Source organism: Chiroxiphia lanceolata, chromosome 1 (genome assembly GCF_009829145.1).
Source record: "Chiroxiphia lanceolata isolate bChiLan1 chromosome 1, bChiLan1.pri, whole genome shotgun sequence".
Lineage (NCBI taxonomy): Eukaryota > Metazoa > Chordata > Aves > Passeriformes > Pipridae > Chiroxiphia > Chiroxiphia lanceolata.
In genome coordinates this window covers 103,246,187-103,271,517 of record NC_045637.1, presented here as the reverse complement: position 1 = coordinate 103,271,517, position 25,331 = coordinate 103,246,187, and the positions used below count along the sequence as shown (strand labels likewise).

Here is a 25,331-nt window from a genome sequence, read left to right as displayed (position 1 = left end):
TCAGAACCCTGTGGTGGCTGACACACCTCTTGACATGGCCCTTTGGGGCTGGAAATAGAAATCCAGTGGAGCAGAGTGAGCTGGGTTCGCTTGGCTTGCTGCAAAGGGTCTTTAGGAGCCCCAAGTAAATGTGAACTATTATAAGAAATACAGGACTGTAATGAAGGATAAGACTCAGGAGTTTTAGTAATTGGAAAAGTACTTGCAACAATTCTTTCTTTCTTTTAACAATACCCCCTCAGCATAACTGGTGTGTTGTTTAGAAAATAGCGACCCCACTCTGCTCTGGGGAATGCCATTACTGCCACATGCTCAGCCAGCACCAGGAACTGAGCTGGGAGCAGTCCCAGCAGTGCTACCTGAGGCATGGACAACTCACTCTGCTTTGCGTGGGAGGTGATGGAAACATCACAGGGCAATTTGGATCCTTTCTGCTCCCGAGGCTGAAGTGTTACCTCTCCCCTCTGCAACTCACTTGGTGTTCATGTGCTGGGAGGCTGGGTTGCTACTTCTCGCCTTCTTGCCATCACAGATGACCCCAGCAATTCTTTTCCCTTTAGCTACCATTAAAAGAACCATCAACCACTAAAAGTAAAACACATCTTTAAAATGTGACTGTCTTGATTTTTGTGTCTTTTTTCTGGTGTTGTTTGTGGTGGGTTTATTTATTTGTTTTTCATTCGACTCAGATAATCTAGGTTGGTCTTTTTTTTGTCTGTTCACGAGGGAGTCTTTATTCATGCCTCACATAAATTGGCACTTCATTAATGCCTAGCACTTTGTCATATCAAATATTGGCAGAGATTTGCTATTAGTGGTCAGAGAGACGATTAAACACCTCCTGAATGTGGGTAAATACATGTAGACATTTTAATAAAGTAGTAGGGCACAAGGCTCCACACATTAACGAACAATAACTGCCATTAGTTATTAAATTTACTCTGGGTAAATTAACTCTGAGTGTGTCATAGCCCTGATTTTCAGCTTGAAATGTTTTTGTGTGATGTAGAAAACAAGGCAAAAGGATTTTAAGAGTTTCTGGATGATGATATCAAGCAATGGGAAAGAAAACAGTATTGGCTCTGGGATGGGCACAAGGATGTGGGAGTAATGTCCCCTGGCCCATGCCAACCCACCTGAGCTTCAGCTCGTGAACGTGCTCCTCACTGTACAGTGAGCCCATGCCTTCTTTACTCCTAGGCTTTTCTTTCCTAAAACAAGACCTTTTGTCTTTTTGCTTTTTTCTTTTTGCTACTTTAAGAGAGGTTGGGGGAGAGCAACCTTCTGGTTCACTGCATTCTGACTGCTTGTTTAGAAGAAAGGAGATTGCAGAGGTTACAGCTTTAAAAGAAAAAATTGCATCTCACTGAGAAAGTGCCAAGTGAAAAGATGAAATCACGAAGAACCCAGGATGAAGAAATATGCAGAGAAAGCTTTTAAGGTTAGCAACAAACAGACAGCGAGACAAGGAGAACAGCCCTGCTATTGATGATGGGAATATTTGTCTTTCCAGGCTTCTGGCTCTTCAGTGCTGTGTCCTGGTTTAGGCAGGGAGTGGGGGTGATGGTGCACATCAAAACAAATGATGAACCAAGATTTGCAAGATCATAATTTCTCTGTCTTGCTTTTGAGATGTTGATGCTCATTTGGCCTTCAGAGCAGTGCTTTAGGACAGAGTTTATCCTTTCTGATGTGCTTGTTTCCCTGTGTGACACTGCCCAACTGTGAGTGGTCCCCAAGTAAGTACGTGATATACTACAGCATAGTTTACATTATAGGCAGCTTTATCACGTTTTTAAAACTCATTTGAGCATCTCTTGAGGAGGAAAACAAGGATTAAAGAACACGTTCTGATTATGTGGTTCTTCTATACGGCGCTGGCTGCTGTAAACCTGTGTGCATTTTTGGAGCAGGGAAGGAGAGGCACCAGGACAAGGTGTGGGTGCTAGGACAGGTGACTGGCCACACTTCTCTCCCACCTCTGACCCCCTTGTGTACTCTGCATGCATGACCTTATAATTGCATAAACAGACCTACGTGATATTCTCCTTTTCTCCCAACACTTAAGCCAGGGTCCTGAGAGCTCTGCAAAAATGAGAAAGATTTCATTTCAATGGTGAAGACAGATGCTCTCACTTTCATTCAGGAGAGAATGTAGTCCCAGATGCCTTCTGTGGGACTAAGAGTGGTCACACAGGCTGCATACTGCAGGAAGATATGACTGCCAAAGAAGTTGTTTTGACTGCAGCAGAGAAAATAAAATGTGAAAACCATTAAGGAAATATGAAGGGGAATTCAAGTCTGTGGCCCTCTTAGAGGATAATTTCTTACTGGAAGGACCATTTAATCAAAACTCCAGATCAAGTAATTATCAAAGTTTGGGAAGTTTTTCTCCTTTCTGTCGTAGCTTCCCTGCTACCACGTATGTGCACATTCAGTCTTGAATTCAAGTGGGTTTTATAGTGAGTGCTTCTTGGCAATAAGACTAACATGCTAAGGCTAGTTTTTCTTCTTGCTCATGACTTTAAAAAGTATGATGAATTTGGATTTAATTTACTGGATTATCTTTAAACTGAACTTTCTTGGTGCTGTCCATGAGAGAGATGTAAATCTGGAATAATTTTGCCCCAGTCAGTGTCATTACTTCTGTTTTGATGTAGATGTAACTGAGAACAAAATCTGATCTTCCCTGAGAAAGCCATCATCTACTAGTTTAAAAGGAAGACTGAAAGCTCAGGTTAGTTATGGAGAGTAGTATTAATGGTTTGATGTGCAACTCCCACAAAGTTGCTTTATTAAGAGGTAAGGGAGGGCTAATTCAGTTAAAAAAAAGGACTTTTTATTTTGTAAGTTTTTTTTCAATTCACTGAATTTGACATGAATTTTCAGAAAGCACACCAAAAAAAAGCTTGAATTCTGTCAGGTCTGGGGTGTGTGGTTCATTTTATGCATGTATATGAGCTTTCATCCTCCCTCAGGGTACAGAATACTTTCAAACGCACATTTTTTCACATTCCCCTTCTAACACAGCTTGATCCCTCAGATAAATCACTACTCACTGTTTATGTTATCACCGTGGAAAAGTTTGTGAAATCACAGATTTGGCAGCATGGTTTCACAAACATCCTTGAATAGGAGAACACCGTCTGGGAAAAGTGAAATGCTTTATTACAATTTGAGCTCTCAGCTTAGATGTCTGCAGTATCTGCTGAAACACCTCCTACCCCCTCCCTGAGGAAGATGGGAGTAAGACTGATCTGCCAGAACTTACAGTACCATCTTATGGTCTCTTTTGCATTTTTTATTTCAGCTATAGCCTGGGCTAATTTTGGCACCATTAATATAAAAGTTGGGTTTACTTCCTTTAATTACTAATGATTTTTTAAATGTAGGGGGACAAGACTTTTAACCACATGTGAGCGCAGTGTTTCAGAGCAATGAGACTGTCACAGGTGCAGCTCTGTGGACCTGTCCCAGGGACACTATGAAGGGGGCAGAAACCATCACCCTGATGTTAGAGCAAGTGGAGGTGCAAGTGAGAGGTTAGCAAAGGATACAGGAGTTGTTGGTAGGATGTCACATCAATTACACTCCAGAAATATTTTGTTGCTTGCTACTCAGAACCAGCCGGTAGGAAAGAAAAAAAATCTAAAATTGGTCAGTAGCATTGCAGTGAATTTTAAAATGTTTTTGTCAATGTGCAAATAATACTTTCAAAGAAAACCAATAATTAACAGAAAATTACAGTTCTGATCTTCTACTTATCTCCCTCTAATTTGCAACCAGCAATAATGAACAAACTACTGTATGTGGAAATAGAGCTGTATTGCTCCCCATGACCTCTCTGACCTTGCCTGAGACAACATTTGCACTCAGTTTACTGAATAAGTTTTGCTTTTCTGATAAATATTTGATCTGTTTGGAAAAAAAACCCATCAGGTTAATTGTGGTTAATAGTTAGCCAAATAGTGACAGGTAGGTAAACAGCTTTACAAACAAGGTGTGCAGGAGGCAGCATGGAGTATTTTCTGTGGCGTTGCAGACAGGCAATTTATCAGGTACAGCTCATAAAGCCTTAGCGACACAGATATGACTGTCTGGGTTTGGTCTTTTAAAATTATATTTGTCCTTAAAAATTAACTTGGATTTAAAAGACCAGTCTTCCTGATTTCTCTGCAAAGTGAGGGTGTGAATGCCAGAAAGTTACATTAAGAAGAAAATCAATCATAGGTTAACTCCAAGTTGTGTCAGCTTGAATTTTGTCACTGTGAAATGTGTTATATGGTCCTGGAAACAGACAGGATGTTTGCATGTACAGTAAAAGGTGCATGGCCAGGAAAGTATCTGCAGGAAAGTAATTCATAATGGAATTTCACAATCTTATAACTTCACTGAGAGAAATGTATCATCTCGACTTTTCCAATCATTCTCCAATCACAGCATACCTGGGTCAAGCTCCTATTGTGTATACTTTAGAAGGAGTGATAAATTCTTTATTTAAATAGTAAGCAATTTTATCTGTCGTCAGGCAATCATGATTCTATGTGTCTGTGCAATAAAATGAGGTCCCAATATTTTCAAGGAATGAAGAAAGCCTCATAGCTATAGAACCTTTATTCAGCCTTTGAGATCATGCTCAGCTTCAGAAAGTGTTTTGAAGGAAAGGAAAATTAAAGTTAATAAAGTAAAGGGAGACTAGTCAAAAGCTTTAGTTGTACTAGCAAAGATCAATCCTCCCAGGTTGTCTTTCTTGTTGAGATGGTTGGGTTTTTACTTTTGTTTCATTTTGTGGAGATAATTACTTACTTGAACTTCAGTAACCCAAGTAATGAAATGGTGGGAGTTACTACATAACTTGAAGGAGGTGAAGTTTAGTAGTAGAGTTTAAACTTGGATGAAGAGCTGATTAAAGAGGACAGAACAGATTGTATCAAAAAAGATGGGGAGACAGGTATCTACTGGGTATCCTTAAGGATTGGTTTTGGGACGTGTCTAATTAAATATTTTCATGAAGGATCTTGGTGTAAGGACACTTCTTCCAGTGAGGTTTCACAACAGAGAGCTGAAAGATACTAAGAATGAAGAGGAAGATCTGGATGGCTTTTAAATAGAATTGGAGGATGCTAAGAAATGGAACAAAAGTTAAAGTTGCATAAAATCCTAAAGTGCGTACTTACTCTGTTTTAATCTCAAAGAACAGGGGAACCCTTGTGTGTATGAAGAAAATAAGGATACACTGTGCAGAAAGTCCCAGTAGTGATAAAGTACTAATGCCATTTACAATACACTGCTAACCCCTTGGCAGGAATACTGTGTATAGTTCTGGTCCCCAGATTAATGGAAGATGGATATTAACTGGATGGATATAATAAAAGGAAAATCAGGGAAAATACACTGACTTAGGAAGAAGGACTAAGAGAGTTGAATGAATCAAATTAATCTTAGACATGGCATATGCATTGCAGATACTACCAGACTGGGGAACAAGCTACTTTAACGTAAAGAACAATACTAGTGAAACTTATATAAATAGTCTGAAACCTAGAGCCTGAGTTTAGGGTGAACATTTAGAAGCAAATTTTAGAAATGTCAGAGGGCCCCACTGCCTCCCAGGAGCTCCAGATATCTCCAGAGGGGTGTGGCATGGCACAGCTGAGCATTGCACAGGCAACCTATAGAAACATCACATGACCCTATGAGTTCTAATGGGTAAGTAATTTGCTTATAGCTATCACTGGTGCCATTCATTCCTATTAGTCTCCTAATTGTTTCTAAATTAATAAATCACAGGCGAGTTAGGTCTTATTACCCAGGTATTTGTAGAGAAATATGATTTGTGCTGTGTCTGTATTGAAATCTTTAGCTGTCTGCAGATAAAGGGACGTAGTATCCTGTGCAGAAGGAATGAATAGTTCTCTAGGTTTAATTATTTCTACCCATTGACTGTGCAGGGTCCAGTGACAGCTCACACCAGTGAGTCCTTTGAAAGCAGCTGTGTCTCTTGCTTCCTTTTCTCATCATGAGTGAGTCAGCAGCACCCAGTTGGTAGGAATGGTAGGCTTGTGGCATGATGTGGGTCTTCTGCCCTTGCAGAGGCAGGGATTGAGCCCATCTGGCAGGGGATAGGTAGGGTTTGTGTATATTTGCAGTACAGTTGGACTTGATATTTGTTTGTCCTATGTCTAACATAACAATGGTGATCTCTTCCTCCATCTGCAGTGCTTTGCATACAATATAATTTTTACAGTCCGTCTCCAGGAGGGGAAATACCTCAATAGCTGTCCGTGACCTCTTAAAGTACACATTAATGAAGGCACTCTGTGGTAATTTAAGGTGGCCAGAGGAAGTGTCCATTTTTTAAATCCCACATAAGTAAATCACTTTGAGAAATACCTCAGAGTCTTCAGGAATATTTGTAAGATTGCGAAATCAAAACATTTCCTGCAATTAGAAGGCACTCAGAAGGCATATGTTATATGTCAAAGCCATAACTTTTGACCTCTTAGCCCTCTTGAGCAAGAGATTCCCAGGCTATTAAATTGTCTTTATTGCTCTGTCATATATTTGTAGCATGAGTTCAGTAGTAAATATCTCACAACAGAACTAAAGAAAATACTGTGCTTTCCTCAAAAAAAACAACACACAACAAAAAAAACCAACAAAAAACCCAAAACAAACAAACAAAAAACTTTTCTATTTTCCTAATCAAGACAGGAGCATAACCCTAGAGGAAAAAACACTGACTGAAGAATTCAAGCTTTGTTTTGAGTCATGATATTGTACCACAGAGGATAAAGTACATTTTTAAGTCACTGATAAATATGCTGACTGCTTTTATTTAGGGACTCACTGTTACATGATAGTACTAAAAAATAATTAATGTACTAACTTGGGTGGTTGTCACAGCAGAACATTTCTCTCTCATCCCCCCCCCCCCCCCGGTAACTTCCCCCCTCCTTTTCTTCCAACAACTTAGTGAACAAGGAAAGAAGCTTTTCATATCATAGCAAGGAAATAGGTATATTATCTGGGATATTACAGTATTATGTGATGATAAACTCCTGTGGAAATTGAGACAGCATTATTTTTCACTCACAGTCAACTATGTGTTATCATATATAGCTATAAAATGTATTGAGTGTCTGTTCTTCTGAACTGTTCCAGAGCACTTCCTAGCTCACTGTGTCTTCAACATTGGAATTTTCATTACACAATTAGAGGGGTGTTTATTCATCTGATCTAAAAACTTTAATTGCTCTGTATAAATTAAAGCTGATTACATGTATTCCTTGAAAATAAGGGAAGAAGAAATGACGGTGGCTCCATGGGGAGAGTCATGTAAGCATGTGCATGGTTGGGATTGTTTACTTGTTAAGGGGTCTGTGCATTAGCACGCAAGATTTTATGGGAGAGTGGTAGGCACTGTTTATGCTCAGGGAGAGCTTGGAAATCTGTGTGCAATGCTTACACCATCCCTCTACCCCAGGGCAGCCCTGAGGAACATCTGCCAAGGCTGCTGGAGCACAGCTTTGGATAAGCAGCAGTGTGCTGAGAGCTGTACGCCCTGCACAATTCTGGGCTGGGGTGGGGACCCACTGGGAAAAGGGCACGACCCCTCAGGGTGTACTGCTTGCTTCCCAAAACCAGATTGTTGGTCCCTGTGAATTTTTGGTGCTGGGGTCAAGTATAGTTTTGTGCTTTCAGAAGATGTTAAATTCTTTATGCAGGTCAAGACTTGAAGCTTCATGTTAGGAGTGGGAGGCAGGATTAGGATATAGTTACTGCACTATTTCCTTTCAGAAATTTTATATATATATCAACTCAAAAAGGTGTGAATAGCTTGTTCACCTATTGCTCATTTCCACTCTTGCAAACTGAAGAGTCACCTTGCCTCTGCAGTCTGCTCATGTACATGACTCCTGAACAAGAAATGTATTGAAGTGGGATAAAGAGCATTTATCACTGTCTGGCGATGATAAAATACCCAGCAATGCCTTTTTGACAATAAAACATGCTTTCTCTATGTCCAAGCAAATTCCAGAGGAGTGTAGGTACTGTGGTGGGAATGGGACAGTCACAGTGCAGCAGTGGTAGCTGTGCAGCCATGTGCCTTCATGGAGAGGCAGTATTGATGGGGTCAATGAGCAAGGAAGCCAGGGGCTTGTGATGATTAAATGAAGCAGAGCTGATGTTCTAGCAACTAAGTTGTTTATTCCCTACATTAACTTTTCTATTCTTAATCATAATAGGTATATCCATTTTCTTTGTCTATGAAATGAGAATTTATACTTATCTTCCAAGCCCAAGAATTGCAAGTTTAGTCTCAACTTATAAATAGTTCAAGTAGACTTCTGGTGGCTTCAAGAGGCGACTTAAATATTATATATATTTTAAAAAAATAAATATATATGTGTGTGTGTGCATATGCAATGCTGTGGGAAGTAAGGCGGTGGTAGGAGATGCTTTGAAGGAGCTCACAGTACATTTGGAATGGGATTATACATACCAGTGGTTTCCAGCATTGCTCAATATGCAGGCACCTTCAGTATTTCCAAGGGAGATGGAGTACTCTCTAGAGAGTATAAACCTGCTTTTCATTATTTACCTTTCATGGGCATGAAAATAATGCAGGGACTTCCAGGGTGGTGTAGAACACGGGCTGAAAATCACTGGTGAGGAAGCACTTCAAGTGATGCCTTGGAATGCATGTGATAGTACACTTTTGCAGTAATAACCACAGAGACCTAATAGCATCTCTTAACCAAAATCAGAAAAATAAAAAAGTTTCCAATGCTCTGTCTGAGAGTTGTGCATACTTATTCACTGCTTTTGAAATCCTGTTACCTCTCTGTAAGTTTTCACATAACAACCACACTGAAACGCTTTCCAACAAGAGATGGACTTCCAGTTCTGTAGTATAGGGTTTGATTACTTATAGTGAAATTTAAATCTAAAAAATTGTTTAAAACCAAAAAGAAGGAAATAAGGCTTTAAGGCAGAATTTTCAAAAGCAACAGCAACTTCAGCAACTTCATCTTTAACATGGTCACTGTCCTAGGCCAATGCAGATTTTCCACTTTATGAGTTTTGTGTTCTTGAAGTGTAAAACTTATTATACCTTGCTGATGGAAAGTCAAGTTTTTAAATAAATGCACTTAAGTGGAAAAAGAAAGGCAGACAATTTTGCATGCTTGAAGACGTGTTGTTAGGAACAGGTAAGAATGTGTTTGCTGTTTATGAGCGTGCCCACAGTTTTGGCTTTTCCTCCCAAGAGCACGACCTCAATCCTGAGGTTTCAGAAAGCCAGTAATTTGCTGTGTCCCAGCATCCTGCAGTGTGTCAGTCATATCACACGAAGTGCAGTTGCACGGGTTGTGAGATTCCTCCTTGGAACTGTGGGCTCCAGCATGTGGAGAGAAAAGCAACACCCTAATCACCACATTTGAGCTACTATCAGATCCACATTTTCTTTTCTGGGTTGTATTAGTAGCACATTATCCAGAATAGATACACACAGACAGAGCTTTTTCCCGCAAGGATAAACTGTATTGCCATTCACTGGGAGAGTTCAGCAAATCGTAGCAGAAACTTTCCATAGACTCTTTTGAGACTTTTAATGGAAACTTATTTTGGCAAAGCTCTGAAAGAACTCAGTAATTTTATTTATGAGATCCAAGAGCTAAAACACAAACTGCTTCTATCGGAGTTTCTCTCATAAAAGGAAAGCTGGTGACAGCAGAGACATCCTGTAGCTGTATAACATATTCAGATCACAAGCTCGATTTTCCCATGGGTTTGCTCAGCTCCTGTACCAGAACTTTTGGGGAGCTTGTAAGCTAAATGTAATGCATCTACCAGCAGCTGTTTTCTGTCTCCTCTAAGCCCATCTTTCATTTTTTTTTCTACCACTGTTACTTTTAAGGCTGCGTTGTGCTCTGCTTAGTAATGAGGATACTGCTCGAAGGTACTGTAGACCAATGCAAGTGAAGTAAGTCATTTTGGAGTGAGACAAGCTCTTGAAATGCTTTCATGCAACACTGATATCAACACAGTAATTTGGCATTTGGGGCAAAATTTGGGCTCTCATTCCTTCAGAACATTCCTTCGTGGAGGCATAGTAGATTTTGGAAACTTAACTTCTCAGTGGCAGAACTTCCATCCTTGTTTGAGCAGTACTGATCCATCTTAAAGAGAGGATTTTCGTTAGACAGTGCTGATGGAAATCTCCCACTAGCACTGCTCTATAATTTGCATGCCAAACTCCTATTCCTCCTTTGGAAAATCTCTTTAAATTCTTTGCATTGCGGTTTTGTAATGCAGACCTTTACTTCTAGTATTAGGAAGAAGATTGTTCTGCTTTATTTTTCCAAGACTGGCCATGCAACCAATGTAGTCTCCAATTCAACACTTCAAAATTTATTTCCTAGCCCATGGAAGAAATAACTTGATTTGTTCAAGATGAGTATTTGTTCCCAGGCTTTGGGGGGTAAAGATGAAAGGAACACAAAGCTGCTAACACACAGAGCTGCTCTGTTCTCTGGAGCTGGTAGCACTTCATCACTTGCAACGAGGTTGTTTGCTGGGCTCACAAGAGCTGCTGCAGCTCCTGCATGAACTGATAGATGGTGATGGAAGACTGGCAAATTCATCAAAGGCAGATAAACAGGCTTTAAAAACTTGGTAAGTGTCATTTTTCCCAGATAAGGTGGCTCTGGTTTTAGTAAGGCTTATCAAAAGATACTTGACAATGCAGGGAGCAGCTTCTCAATGGAGCAGGAGGGTTGGCTGTGTGATGCGCCCATTTTCTCAGAAGGCAACTGTTCTGCACGGTCAGAAACTTTCTGTGTTGCAGTGGCCAAAGCCAGATCCTTCTGAAGTTAATGTCATTTTGTGGAAAACTTAAGTGTGATTTTTTTCATTTATTTTTAATGAACTGAGGTTCATAAATGCCTGCCTCACATAACTTTTTTCCCTGATAGTTTAGTACCCCATAAAAGTCCTTGGAAGATTCAAGCATGCAAATTCTTGGAGTAGTGGATCTCAGATCTTTACACTGCTTACCTCTAATATCTTCTCTAACAATTCTTCCTTTCTTTGAATTTCCACCTAAGATATGGGCTAGAGAAAAATGTGGCACCTCCACATGATGCACAAGACATATGTTAGAATGTGATTTTATTTTCTTGCTGTTAAAGAAACGTCTCCCCACAAGAAGTTGAAGGCAAGGAAGTGCCAGGAGACACAAACTGGTGGGTTTCTTAGGCAGTTGCTGTTGTATTTTGGAAGGTGTAAGGCATCCTAGCAGCATTGGAGTGATAAACATGTACATGCTGTATGCACTTGGCAGATGAGCGGGGCCATCCTCATGCAACACTGCTGAGATGCCACACAGCAGTAACGCTGGGGCTGGAGTGTTCTGGGGTGGAGCAGGAACTGGGGTATTCCTGGCTCTATTTCCCTTCATTCTCTTCTAGGAAACAAACAAGCAAACAAACAACAACAAAAAAAGCCAAACCAGGGACCCATGACAGCAATGAGTCTCCAACATGTTGTAATAGAATAAAAGACAAAAGTTGATTATTTCTAGTCATAGTGGGGAAAAAAAACATAAAAAAAAAGCCCCAAAACCAGTGGATTACACAAACCTCTCCATCCATCAAAACACTCGAGAGCAATCTTTTGCAGAAGAAACACTGCAGGAACAGAGGAGCAGATGGGAACAGAAGTGAATGAGATCAGTTTTACAGTCAGGCTTCTCAGGCTTTCATGTCTCTACACGCATTTCACTGCACTAGTAAAAAGCTTCTGGGTTTTTTTCCCCCTTCAAGACATCTTTGGCAAAGATAAGCACAGTCCAAATGGCTGCTACCGATAACATTTTCACATTCTGTGCTGCAGCTTAGGTTGTAGCTGATTTACCAGCTTTTTGTGTACAAGGGGACGTTTATTCCCCTTTTGACTAAACTGATGGAGCGGTTTCTTTCAGGCAACTTTTTCTGCAGGGTGTGGAATGTGTTAAAGCAGGTTTGTGGCATTTATGTAAGGGTGGAATTTTTTTAATCCTTATCTGCATGTCATCTTCTGGATTTTCATATTTGCATGTAGGGGGTTTTTTTGTGTTTGAGAAAGCTGTGCATTGTTTTGCCTGTCTTGTTGCTCAGAACAGGTCCATGAGGAAGATAAAATCGGTACCATCCCTCAAACTTTGGGGACCCAGGAGTTGCAAAATCAAATTTAGCAGCTGCAGTCATCTCCATAATGATTTTGAACTGCTCACAACTAAACAGCCATAAATTCTGAGTGTATATGAAACAATAATGTGACCTAAAAAGACACACCTTTTAATATAAGGTGCAGCCTTTTGATAAATCTGGTCTTTTGTTCTTTCCCGAAGAAAGAAAATAATTTCATTTACCCATTTTTTAATATGTTTCTTGTATTAGTGTTTTCAATGACAAGTGATAAATAAGGGGTCCTCAGAAGTCTGCCACAAGTAACAGTTGCTTTTTACAGGCTTGTGTTCAACATATTGCGTATGTGGGTCTCAGATACTTTATGCGGAAACAGAAATGTTTCTTTTCAAGTGCTGGGGAAAAATAAGAAGGAGGAAGTGTTTTGACAAGTCAGAGATACATAAAGCTTGTGCCTGGGGCCTATTCTATAAGCAATTACAAAAGAAAAGAAAGATAAACCTCACCATCTCATTCTCTGTGACCTGTGCAAATGGACATGATGATGACAGAAGTCTGAGAGCATTAGCAGAGCTTTATCCAGTATAATGTATTTCTAGAGTTCAGATTGCAGAATTTCTGCAATGGGGCCATGGAGCATTTGCTTTGCTGAAAAGGGTGAAAGAACATGAGGAAGACTGCCTTCCTTCCAGCTCAAGTTGCCTGACAGACGTTAACCATGCAAATCATGAGATGGAGAGGGAACTTTTTCAGAGTTTGAACAGCATATAATGTACTGTAATCATGCATTTCAAGTACCTTTTAAAAGGTTCAAACTTGTTTACATTTCTTCATAAAACTGAACTCTGGCATTAAATGTGGCTGAGATTCCCTATTGCTAAATAAGACAAACTCTAAAAGCAGTCCACTTGCTATAACATGCAACACTTATAGTAATGATGACTAAATTCAATGTTTTTTCTTCCCAGACTTTTGAAGAAAAATTGGTCTTCATCTTCAAAACTTACCCAGGTGTCGTTAAATAATTTTGTGGCTTTCTAGCTGTGCTTTCAAAATGTTGTTGCAGTTCTCCTCCTTCCAGAATAAAGGGTGGTAGAAAGTCTATTTACCTCATTTATTAAATTTCACACAGTTAAATTAAGTGTAATAAGAGCTTGATTCAGATCCCATTCATTTCAACAGCAGTCTTTCTACTGAGTTTTAGTCAAGACTTAAATAAAGATCAGAAGGTGATCCAGAACTCATTTACATCTACTGTGCTCTTCTGCTATTCCTTTAAACTAAAATATTACTGGAGGCCTTTCAAACCCAGCAGCATGTATTAACTTGCTTTCTTTTCAGCATGCACAAGTATCTAAATTTAGGCTGGAAGCCTAATGTGTTAGGATTTATTCCCATGAACACCTAGTAGCCGAAGACAAACTTTTAAAGCTTTTTATCAGCTTTTATTTGTTTTTTGTAGTTAGCTGACGGGAGGTTTGCTACTTAGAAACTTAACAGTACCTTTATTGTTTGAAGCAGTAAATATTCTTTATCTTAGTCCTGTCTGCAGTTTTTATCTTGTTTTAGTCTTGTTCGAGAAGGCGATCTCGTTCTTAAGGGACAGGATGTCTCCTAGGGAATTTTAGGGCATAGATCTTTCTTCCTGTAGCTTTCCAAGTTGAATCCATAGGAGGCTGGAACCAGCTTCAGAGGAAGTGTTGGGTAGTGATGCAGCTGTACAGGCCCAGGGGCTTGATGCCGCATTCACTGTGGTTGCTGGCAGTGCTTACCATGTCTTCAGTGAACACAACCAGGCACAGAAGTAGATGAGGTTATCATGGAGGTGGGCACAGGCAGTTCAAGGCAGCCAATGAAACATGTGTGGTTACTGTTGTCTTTCCAGCAGTTCTCCACATATGTTGCAGTCTCTAGAGAGGTCAGTCTGCTTATCTGGGAGAGATACATATATATGTGTATGTTTAATCCTATATGTATTGGTGAAAAAATAAGGATGTGTTACATTCGTAATAGCAAGCTCTTAGTCTTCTACTTGGAATCAGCTGTAAGTGGTTTCTCTTGCCCTTTTTGAGCCAGTGTGTGAGTGCTCACATAGAATTTACACCTCAGGGGATTCAGAAATACGTGAATGAACACCACATCTTACTGCAACATAAGATTTGATTTAATATAAATAAAGAAAAACATATGACTTTTTTCATTGGAAGGCACAAATTAAAATATGCAATTGCAATGTTTTAAGAAATCCCACATGCTAAAATGTTCACAGTGTAGTTTAATGCCTTTAACACTCATTTCTCAACACATTTTTAAACAATTTTAAACAATTCAGTGGTGATGTAACTAGCAACTGGTCCCACATTTTCATGGGCACACATCTTCAGTTTCTTTTTATTGTGCTGTAAAATCCTGCTGCTCTGTAGATGTTGCCAGAACAAACAACAATGAAGAACATTTTTTTTTTAGACCCCGGAACACAAGACTTATGTATGCATTACTATCCACTTGTTTTCCCAGATATCCCGTTGTAGGTCTTGAGATGCCACAGCCATTTCACACATATCTCACCAGATTCAAGGCTTGGTGAGCCATGCCCATTGTTGGAGGTCTCTTGGCCCCTTGCTGCTATGCTCTGTGCAGATCTTTACACCACTTGCAGCAACACAGAAATTCCCTGTGGATGCCAGAACCATTGTATTTCTATGGGCCATTTCCCAGGGCTTGAACCTCATATCAATGGGGCTGCACGACAGTCCTTCTCACGCTCCAGAGGTCTGCCCAGCACAGCAATATTGCTTTGTTTGTAGTGTGTGAAGCTGGAGGGCAGGAGGGCTGCAGCCATGGACTGTTAGCCAGGGCCTGTGCTACCCGGTAGACTCATCCTTGCGGGAAACAAACCATTGGAGCGCACAGAGCCTGCTGGGGCTGACACCAGGGTCTGTTGCCCCTTGTGTGGTCTTGTTTGGGGTACACAAAGTACAGTACCTGACAAACTTACTTTGGTCAGTATGTGGGTTTCACGGAGCGTAAAGATCACTGTTCTAAAACAAATGCATGAGCAATGCTTTCTCTTGGAGGACCCAGAATAAGATGGATGGCAAAACTTCCATCCAGCATTATCAGTATACCACCAAATCTGCCTTTCCCCTGTTCCCTAATTTCCTCCACAGTGATTCTCAAAGCCTCGTTCCTCTCCATAGCACTTAGTGGTGTTTCCCTGTGCTGTACACCACTTGGATGCCTAAGCTGTGGTCGACATTTTGATTTGAAGAGCCACGTTTTGCACCTTAGAGCATCCATCTTCAGTTGCTTGTTGTACACGGGGAACTGTGTGCCTAAAAATGGTAAGCTATGGCATGAACTCATAGTTTTGCCCATCCTGCTCCTGATAGATTTGTAGGGCCAAGCTCATCACCCTGCGCTGTTGGGTTCACGTGGAGAAACTTCTGAGGGGTGACCTCAAAGTCCATGTCAACTTCAAATAACAGCATCACTATAGCCTGAGTTTCTGTAAAGATGGTTAAAAGGGTGGGGAAGGTGCCTGTGTGGTTTTCTGCACAAAATTTATTAAGTGTTGTGTCTAATACTTATAAACTAGTCGTTATCATTTGTGTATATATGTGTGCATATGTTTGCATAGTGGTTGAAAGATATGAATTTCCCTTATTCTTGATTTTTCCTCACTAATAAACAGTAGGAACAGCTCGTTAATTAAGTTCACTAGTAATTGCACTTGCAATAGATCTGGCCTTTAATTGAGCAACAGCTCAAAAGAGAAAGCCCCATGCAAGCTCTTAGTTACCTTTATAGCAGCCTCTCCAAAGGGTGCCAGTGAGAAGAACAACTCAGCAGCAGCCCCCTAACTGCTGGTGAGGACATCTTAGGGAGGTTGACTTTCTAGCCACCATTCTCAATAAATAGCCTACAAAACTCAAGGCACATCATAGTGCACTAGCCGTTGGCCATATGTCAGGGACATGAACTGAAATGTAGCTTGGAGAAAGGCTGAAGCCTGAGTGGAGCATCCTGGTACCACTGGGAGTGGGAGCTGCACCAGGTGGCATCTGCTTTGCAGGGGCAGGAGACCCCTCTAGTGCAGAGGCCACCACTCAGTCACAACCAGAGATTAATGCCAGCTTCTGCCTCCCTTCACTCGGCATCTTCCCACTGATGCACCCAGTGGCTGCTCTTTTCTGTTGCATCAAGCAATGCACTGGTCACATCGTACTATTCCCAAGTCCTTTTCTGGGCAGTTGCAACCCAGCACCTCATTTTCTATCTAGTATGTGTTCTGCAGTCTTTGATGTAAGACCTTGCCTTTGGCTATAGTTCAAATAATGTTGTTCAGAGGGCTTATTTTCCTAAATTATACAAACCAGCCTGCGCAGGTCATCTGTCCCTCTTTGTTATTTAGAACTGCAGCAATGTTTGTGTCATCTCCAGACATCCTTAGCAGTGATTTGACGTGTTCTTACAGATCACTGACAAAGCCACGTGAAGAAAACTGGTCTAAATCTGGGTTATCTTTCAGTACTCCACTAGAAATGCCCCATCTCAAAATTCCCATCTATTATTCACCTTTAGAAATCAACCTTTTCCCAAACTGTAGAAAATTACCAGGTGACTATTTCCGTTTCCTTGAAATTGTGCTGATATTTGCAGAAAATCCCACAGTTCCATCCTTGGGCATTCAGAGGGGAAAGCTTAAACTCCGGGCTAGCCCTCCCTGTCCTTGTACTTGCTGCAAACTTACACCAGATTCAGTGAGAGAAGAATTTAATCCCCCATCCAGTTCACATTGAAGCCAGTGGAAAGACTGATTTCAGCACATCCTTGTCTGGCCTTAATCTGAAGGATTAATGAAGATACACACTGAATTAAATAACGGCAACAGAGAAGAAAAATAGAAATATTACTAAAAAAAAAAAAGCAGCCTGGGGAATTAATAAGGCTGAATCCCTTGTTGTCAGAAATACTGTGACTTTGGCAAGGTCTTCACTCAGGAGCAAGGTGGTTTGTGTAGGATTCTTTATTCTTTCAGGCAGAGGCACTCACCGGGAATCAGACCATCCAACTGTCATGCTGGCTCTATCCCTTGCAATTCAGGACATGACTTTTGACACTGAAGGGCAGGTCTCCAATCCTAACTGGAGCAAGACAAACCTAAAATTACATTTAGCTGGAAAAGTTGTTTTTGTCGAGTAAATGGAAATAAAATACCATCTGGGAAAGCTTTCCCTTAAGGCATATTCTTTTTCTCAACTATGGCGTTAGTTTTGGTCACTTATGCAGTTAAAGTTTCCATTTAAGTATTTTTAAGAGGTCTGCCATTGTTTTGGTCCCAGTGTGTCTAAAAGTTGGAATTAATCTCAGTAACTGCATTACTCTAAACCACACTGTTTGAGCAGGGACTTACTACAGCCACATGAGGTTGTTTTTCACAATGTTTTAAATGAAAGTATTTGAATATGTGCAAAAATCATTATCTTCTGCAGAAGAATTTCCAGTGCCCACATGCTGCTGTTGTTAAGCTGAAAGTGGTCTTTTTAGGCATTGTATGGGTTTGCAACTACTGTTCTCAAGGGAAAACATCTGCCTGCATCTGAGTACTGTTTGTGCTCACCTGTTTCCTAACTTTCGTTTTCATAACTTCTCACAGCACACTGCAGCAGATTTGGTTTTCTTTTTGTGTCATGTGAACTTTCATCCCATTTGAATTTCATACTCATTATGTTAAACACACTCAACACAGCAACACTGGATTTCCAGTTTCTCCATCCCTTCTCTCTCTTGTGTTGAGGAAATTGTGAATATAAGAAATGTTTATATTTAAACTGTTGAACACATATAACATAATGTCTCTTTTTTTATTCCAGCCTCTGATATTTCATACCCTGTTTTCTTTAGGGAAACCATTACATGTTCTTTTTCTCTTTCAATCGGGAAACAGGTTAGTCACGATGGCAAATGTCCTGTCTGCTCTAGTACTTTCTTGTAACCTTAAATGCCATTATTTTGATCATTTGACTGTACTAACTGCCCTTCACTGGTTTCTGCAGTAGGTTATGTGGATCTGTTTGATAGCTGTAAGGGTATGCTTTGAAGCTGGTTAAAAAAAATACCTGATATACAGGACCTGCCCTTTTAACTGATGTGCATATTTATGCGTGAATGACACAAGCATCTTCGTTTAATTTCTGAGACCCTGCTAGATGAAGGTCAGTGGCAGCTGTCATAAGGGAGAAACAGTTTTTCTCCCAGGGAAGAGTGTGGAGATGCAGGGCGTGACCACGATCCCCTGTGTGTTGTGTAGGGCTTACCCAGGGGCTAACCAACTGGGTTGGGATGGTGTGATTGCCCGTGCAGACCCAAATTGAGCAATATTTCTTACAAAAATATTCCAGTTCTCTTGAAAGTTGATTTTTTTCCCCCCTGTACTGTGGTAAAGGTGAATTGTCTGTGGGCAGCATTGATTTTACTATACTGAGTAGCATTATCTCCCCAGGCCTTCAGTGGCAGCTTTGGACCAAATGCTCAGGATGGTACCGCTCTTCCATGAAAGACCTAAAAATATCAAAAGTGAAATTACTGCTAACAACTAGCAAGAGAGAAATATTTATATATGTGCTGGCAGATTAAATAAATATCTTTTATCTCCAAGTTTTGTGTTGTTGTCAGTAATGACTAGAAAACATGCAGAAGAAGGATATAAATTTGTCATATCAGGGCATATATAGTTCTGTATGAAGCATGGAAATGGACTTGAATATCTCTGAAATTACCTTTGTGAGTTATTATTTTGATGTCTGTCAGAGCTGCAGGGAGACTAACGCAGGCTAAGCATGGATAGAAACAGCTGATGATTTAGGGATTGGTGATAATTTGATTTCAAAGTATTCTCCGGGGTTTTTCTCAAGTCTGGGGCAAATATGCCTGACAGGATTGGGACTTAAGTAATCAGAGATTTTCTGGGGAAAAGATGAAAACAGATTTTATTTGTATCAGGGCAATTGCTGCAGGGACTGCTTTGTTTAATCTGAGCTTGTATGGATTTGGGAGAATATAGTTGTTTAGCATTACAGCTGGATGGATACCTTCTATCTCCCTACCATCACTTGGGGAAAATGCCAATTTAGGAAATGCTTTGGTTTCACTTCACTACTTTGGGCTTCACAAGAAAAATATGGCCAAGAAGCAAGAGGGTGCAGAGGGTAAACCTGTTTGCATCACCTATAAGTACTCGTTTAAGTCCAAGTCTGTGGCAGAGAAGGGGACTAGCAAGCAGGGCTGTGGACACACAAAGGATTTTAGTATCCAGGACAGCCAACCCTGCACTCTTCATAACTGCGAAAGTTCAACAAGTTTGGATCTATTGGTATAGTGTGCCTCTTTCCTCAGGCCTTTGATTGCTGCTGCCTTATGCAGCATTTGGGACATTTGAGCAATATCTTGGTTTTTTGGGGTTTTTGGGGGTTTTTTTAGGCTATCTGTTAAGGTAATGCTGTAACTGATGCAAGATCAGCATCACTTTAGCATTTAGGAATTGCAGCATGTTTGCTAAAATCAGTATGACACAGAATTTAAATGCTTCATGGTGGTAATGCTGTGCTGCAGCCCTGCAGATTTCTGGATTGCCTCCATGTCGCAGAAGTGGTGGCTGAGGCTCTGTGGATCCAGTAGATCACGCAAGCTGGGGCAGGAGAACCCCATGCTCCCAGCATGCAGCCCTGCTCTCAACACTGCTTCAGACAGCAGCCTCTTGGGATGGCCTCTCTGTGTCAAAACTTTCCAGATTGGCTGTATTTTTATTATATTAGCATTCATTACAGATAAAAGCAAAACTTTCATCTTTTAGGGTTCAGCCTGAAGTTAAGTTCTCAGCTTTTCTACTGGTCAGGGAAATTGTCTCCCTGATTTTTTTACTCTTCTTTTTAGTTAAAACATGCTTCAGCCATGTGTAAGTGCCCACATAGAAAATGTATTATGTGGTACATACTTCTATAGCCCCCAGCAGTATCACGCAAGTACCCTTGCGCACCATTGACTCCTAAACCTGGATAGTGCTGGCTTTGCTACACATTGAAACGAAAGCGTGTAATGAGTCTATGTGGCATCATAGTCTGTTCTTTAGAGGGCAAATAGGTCAAGCTCAGTAGTGGTTAAATCATAATAAATTCCATCCACTTGAGCATGCACATCCCACTTAAAACTCTATGGAGCGAGGCAAGCACCTCATTGTATGTGCTTTAGCCTCTGGCCAGAGTGGCATTCACACTGTAATATTATATCCAGATAATTATAGCATGTATCTTTTCAGAACAGTTTCCATAAGCAAAGAAATTGAGGAATTATATTATTTGTTAGATGCAAGCAGGCCATTTTCTTTTCTTTCCAAGTGTTCTAGTTGGAAAATTATTCTGCACCTTTGCCTGAGTTCAGTAATACTGCTGCAGGGGGGTTAGCTTGTTTTGTTTGATAAGGGTTTTATTTGCTCAGCTATACAGCTTATGACCCAGGTTCTCATTTGGTAAATAGTGTAGTGATGAAATTCACTTTGTGGATGTACTTAGATCTCTTTGTAGCAAACAGGGAATTGACCTTGTATCTCCTTGAGCAAACAAAAAATTTTTGCCTGAGGGGGAAAGCTCCTCTATGGTGGTCTGACTGATGCTAGCCACATACTGTTGAGTTCTTTAAAGAAGCAGCTCATTTTCTTCTGCTCTCCAAATCTTAACTAACACCTCATCTACATCTACTGTTCATTATATAGAAGATGTGATGAGCCTGATGGAGACGATCAGTGGTTTTGCATACGGCTTAAGAAACCTTTGGTATAGAGCCATGAAAGTGCTCTCTACTTATAGTACAGGGGAAAAAAGTAAATCCTGGAGGACCAAGCTGAAGTCTCTTTGAAGCTTGTTATGTCTGGGTTTCCCTCTGCAGCTTCACAAGCAGGCGAGCTCCTTCTCTTCACCATTTGCTTCTGCCTCCTTGCCATCCTCGGAGCTGTTTTGAATGCATGGGGCACGATGCTGAACCAAATCAAAGAGCTTTTCTGAGCTAAAAATACCCTCTGACCAATTATTTATTTATTGTCCTGCATTATTTGTAGCTTGGATCAACTCTTTGGCATGGTTCACTGAGTGGTCCCATGGGAGAGGGAGAAGTACAAGAGTAACCATGCTCTCTGCCTGCTGCATCAGCCTTGACCTAATAAGCAATGAAAAAGGCTGTGTTTCTCAAGATGTCTGACCCAGGTTCAGAGCTCCAACACTTGTCTGATCCCAAGAGAAGCACATTCAAATGAGTGCAGTTTGTCTTAGGGGTTTTTTTCAGTGTGCTGGACTGTTTTGTTGTACAACCGGACTGGTTCCAAGCCACATAAGGTCAATCAGAGGCACGGATGGCCAGGAGATGCCACCAGAGAAGGCTCCTCCTTCCACCTCTCCTTCAGCTCAGACATAGCATAAATACTGCAGCTTTTGCATCAGGTCTTGTCTTGGGTATCAGGGCAGATCTTTGCTGTTAGCCTCAGAGGTGCAGCAAGAGCACCAGATCATTTGTGGACTCTGAAGACCTTAGCAGGCTGACTTACAGACTTTATGGCTTTATTTCTGTGAGAAGTCTACACTGCACCTGCTCTTGCATTGTGTTTGAGTGCTTTCAAAAATCATACTTCTTTAAAGATCAGATATGAGATGCCTAATCTGAGCATCCAAGTTGAGGTTTTTAACTGTCCAAGGATCTCTTGTTACTAGGGTTTTTCCTTGGCTGTAGGATAACATTGTTTAAAATTCAAGACGACCTCTGGGACAATTCTTTTACTTTTCCAGTCAGTTCAAAGCCTCTTCACCTCTGTCCCCAACAACACCTTTTTCCAGAGCAGACTAGAGTATGACAGTACTTCTAACTTTCTGCCTTCAAAATGTGACCACTCTACAGAAAAAAAAAAAAACAAACAAACAACAACAACAACAAAAACCACCTTTCTGTGACTCTAGCTCATAATTTGTGGTCCTTGTACTTGAAGCAGAAGGCAAATACAGATTTTAAGCATGAACACATTGGAATAGTTAAGTTTGAAAATGGAACAGAAAATCCCACTTAGGATGTCTAAAGCAAATGTAAAGAAATTTGAAAATTCAAAGCAAATGTCTTTTTCCACACTTGAGACTTGTGAAGTAAAAAGCAGCTTAGATGGGTGTACTCACAGCCCCTGTTATACTGTCCCCATTTACTAGCAGTTTGATCCGAAACACTATAATGTTTATCTAGATGTATAATGAGAAATAACTGAAGAATGTGAGTGAATAGCCTTGCTTTAAACATTGTCCAAGAGTATTTAATCTGTTATCGCTGTAACTCCTTAATGCTGACTGTTGTGAGAAGTAGCACATGTTTAGTGAATGGTTTTGATGATTCGTAAGTGTGCTTTTATCTCTGCTTATTGAGTTATTTTTTCCTACTGTGGTGGTTTGAGACCTACTAATAAAATATCAGCTGTTCAGTAAATCTTCCAACAGGTGTCCTCCTGTGTTACTAGCACCGATACTTATTTTCAGCTTTGTCAAGTCTTTGTTATTTGCTTTGCAGCACCCCACACAATGGTGTTCCAGCTTGTGATTGGTGCTTCTAGGAATTGTGAATTATGATACAAAAGTATCTTTGCATGTATTATTTTCTCCAAGTTAAAAGAATGCAATTCTTTCAGTCTGCTACAGAAAGCTGTGCAGTCAGGCTTGGGTTGCATTGTAACAATGATGAGATAAAAGCCTCCTTTTGCTCCCACTGAACAGCAAAGCTGGGCTGAAGCTTTCCACCTGGAAGGGGTTGTGAAGTTTTTTATCACGTTGCCTTGTGTATTGCTCTGCTTTCTTCTGTATTAGCATGACTCAGAGATGTTTTCATTTTAGCTATGTAGGGATAGCCCAAGGAAAAACTGTTTGAGTACAAAGTTTTTGGGGGTTATGTGTCGTGTTTTTTCTTCAGCGCAATCTGCATTTTGGTCTTCCATTGCAATCAAACATAGTGGTGATAACTTTTGTCAATTCTTCTAGATTTAATAAAGCAGAGTAATATAATTTCAGGTGGGGAATTATTTTTCCATCACACTCTTATAAATGTTTGGAATCTCAGTGGTGCTCTGTGTGACACCTCTTCCTTCCCCACCAGCAAAGTAGACAAAGGTGTATTTGTGTGCCAAAGCAGAATATACCAGGAAATCTCCTGAATCTTATCATACTCCCAAAATGTCAGACTGGCAAGAGATGTGTATGCCCTGGAGGTTAAATTTGCTCTTAAAATCTGGATTTGTAGCTTGAGGGATCCTGCAGGAAGCCCCCACTTCCTTCCACTGACTTTACAGGGAGACCCAACTCCCCCTGAAGTAATGTAAATGGGTCCTTAGGGAAATTGCCTTTGGGGATTTCTAGCAACATACCACTTTCAGTAATGATTGATGTATTAATTGTACTGTATCAATGTACTCTCCTCAGGAACTGAGTTATGTTTGTGATACAGAAAACTTAGTGCTACTTATGTACAAAAGTCTTGGTTTGGAGTTTTTTATGTAACAGAAAGTGACAGAGGGTTATTCCAGCTCTAAATTCTGGTACATCTCTGTACCCAGGTAGTGCCTGGGAAACACTGCATACTTCCTACACTGTTGCCATCAGAAACATGACATGTAACGTTCTTGTTTCTTATGAAACTGATGCTTAACTTACTGTGGTGTTTGTGGCAGATAAGTGGGCAACAAGTCTTTGTATTCTTCCTTTCCTTCATGGAGTTTTTTTCTTTTCTCCACAGTTTGTCAAGGGACAAATAACAAGCTGACTCAACTGGGACATGTCGAAGACCATTTCACCAGCCTGCAGAGGATGTACAACAATTGTGAGGTGGTGCTCAGCAACCTGGAGATTACATACGTAGAGCACAATCGTGACCTCTCTTTCCTGAAGGTTAGTGTTCATCTGTGGTCTTCTCTGCTAAAGGAATCTTACTCCATTTTTTAAGGAAAATGCAAAGGATCAGCTACTGATAAAATTCTGTGGTGATCCAAAAAACATAGCTAGCTAATGTCAGAGCAATTACAGCTCACAGTCTAAGCATACCTGTAGGCTGCAGGATATGCTCAACTCTACTATACAAATCAGGCACTTTGAGAAATAGCTTTTCAAGCACTTGCCAGCCTGTAATGGGTGCCACGCAGATGGGTTTCTTCTTATTTATAATTGCAATTGCATCCTTACCCATTGTCTTACTTCTCAGAGAGCAAAAGACTTTGTGGTGCTGTTGGGCAAAGCAAAGCACAAAGTGAGTGGCAACCCACAGATGGCAGATTTTGAAGTGTGGAGGCCTTTCCCGTGCTCTTCAAACAGTGACCCCTTCCCCTGCCATGGTGGTGAGTCCTTCTGTAGCCTGCAGTGCTCACACCCTGAGCAGGCAGGCAAGTCCTATGCAATAACTTCCCACGTGGATTCTTCAAGCAATCTTCAACATAATCCTCTGCAGTTGACACACGGGCTACTCCCATCTCAACATTTGTTTTGTGCACAAGCACCTGAGTAACTATGGCAAGCTGAGGAAGAGGAGGAAAGGACAGGGGATGGATGCTAAAATGCAGCCGCAGCATAGGGAGGAGCACTGTCTGACATGGGGACCTCCAGGTTCTCCACCAGCAAGTAAAAAGCAAGATCAGAAAATAAATGGTTCAGACACATGGGTTATAAATATGATGGTATTGCCATTCTTCTCTCCAAAGCACAACCTGACTATGGTGCTCACTGTTCCCAGGCACGTAACAGGTCTCTTGAAAATTCACTGGTAGTCTTCATAGAACAGGAAAATATCCTAAGTGGTAGCCTGAGGGTTTTTCATTTATGGTGATTTTTGTAGGAGAGAAATGCACACATTTCACAGTGCAAGGCAAGAATTGACCTACATGCAGGAACAGTAACTCACTTGTATTTTTGTTCTGTAAATATATGTTACTTAAGAAGGAGAAGCTTACCTGATCTTCCCCTCTGATGAGCAGTGGAGGACCTGCAAAGAAAGGGGCACAGAAAAGAGAATGTAAAAGTTTGAATCAGATGGCATCTCTGTGCTGCCAATGCTTGGAGGCTAGGCAGTTATTTAAGG

General features: G+C 40.7%; 1 protein-coding gene across 2 annotated transcripts in view; it reads left to right on the top strand.

Annotated features, from left to right (window-relative positions):
• Positions 1–25,331, top strand: part of EGFR (epidermal growth factor receptor) — a 157,241-nt gene that overhangs the window by 89,542 nt on the left and 42,368 nt on the right. For both annotated transcript variants that reach the window (XM_032681999.1, XM_032681988.1), the window contains exon 2: positions 24,000–24,151. In XM_032681999.1, coding sequence (XP_032537890.1) covers positions 24,000–24,151 — 152 coding nt within the window. The remainder of the gene's footprint in view (positions 1–23,999; positions 24,152–25,331) is intronic.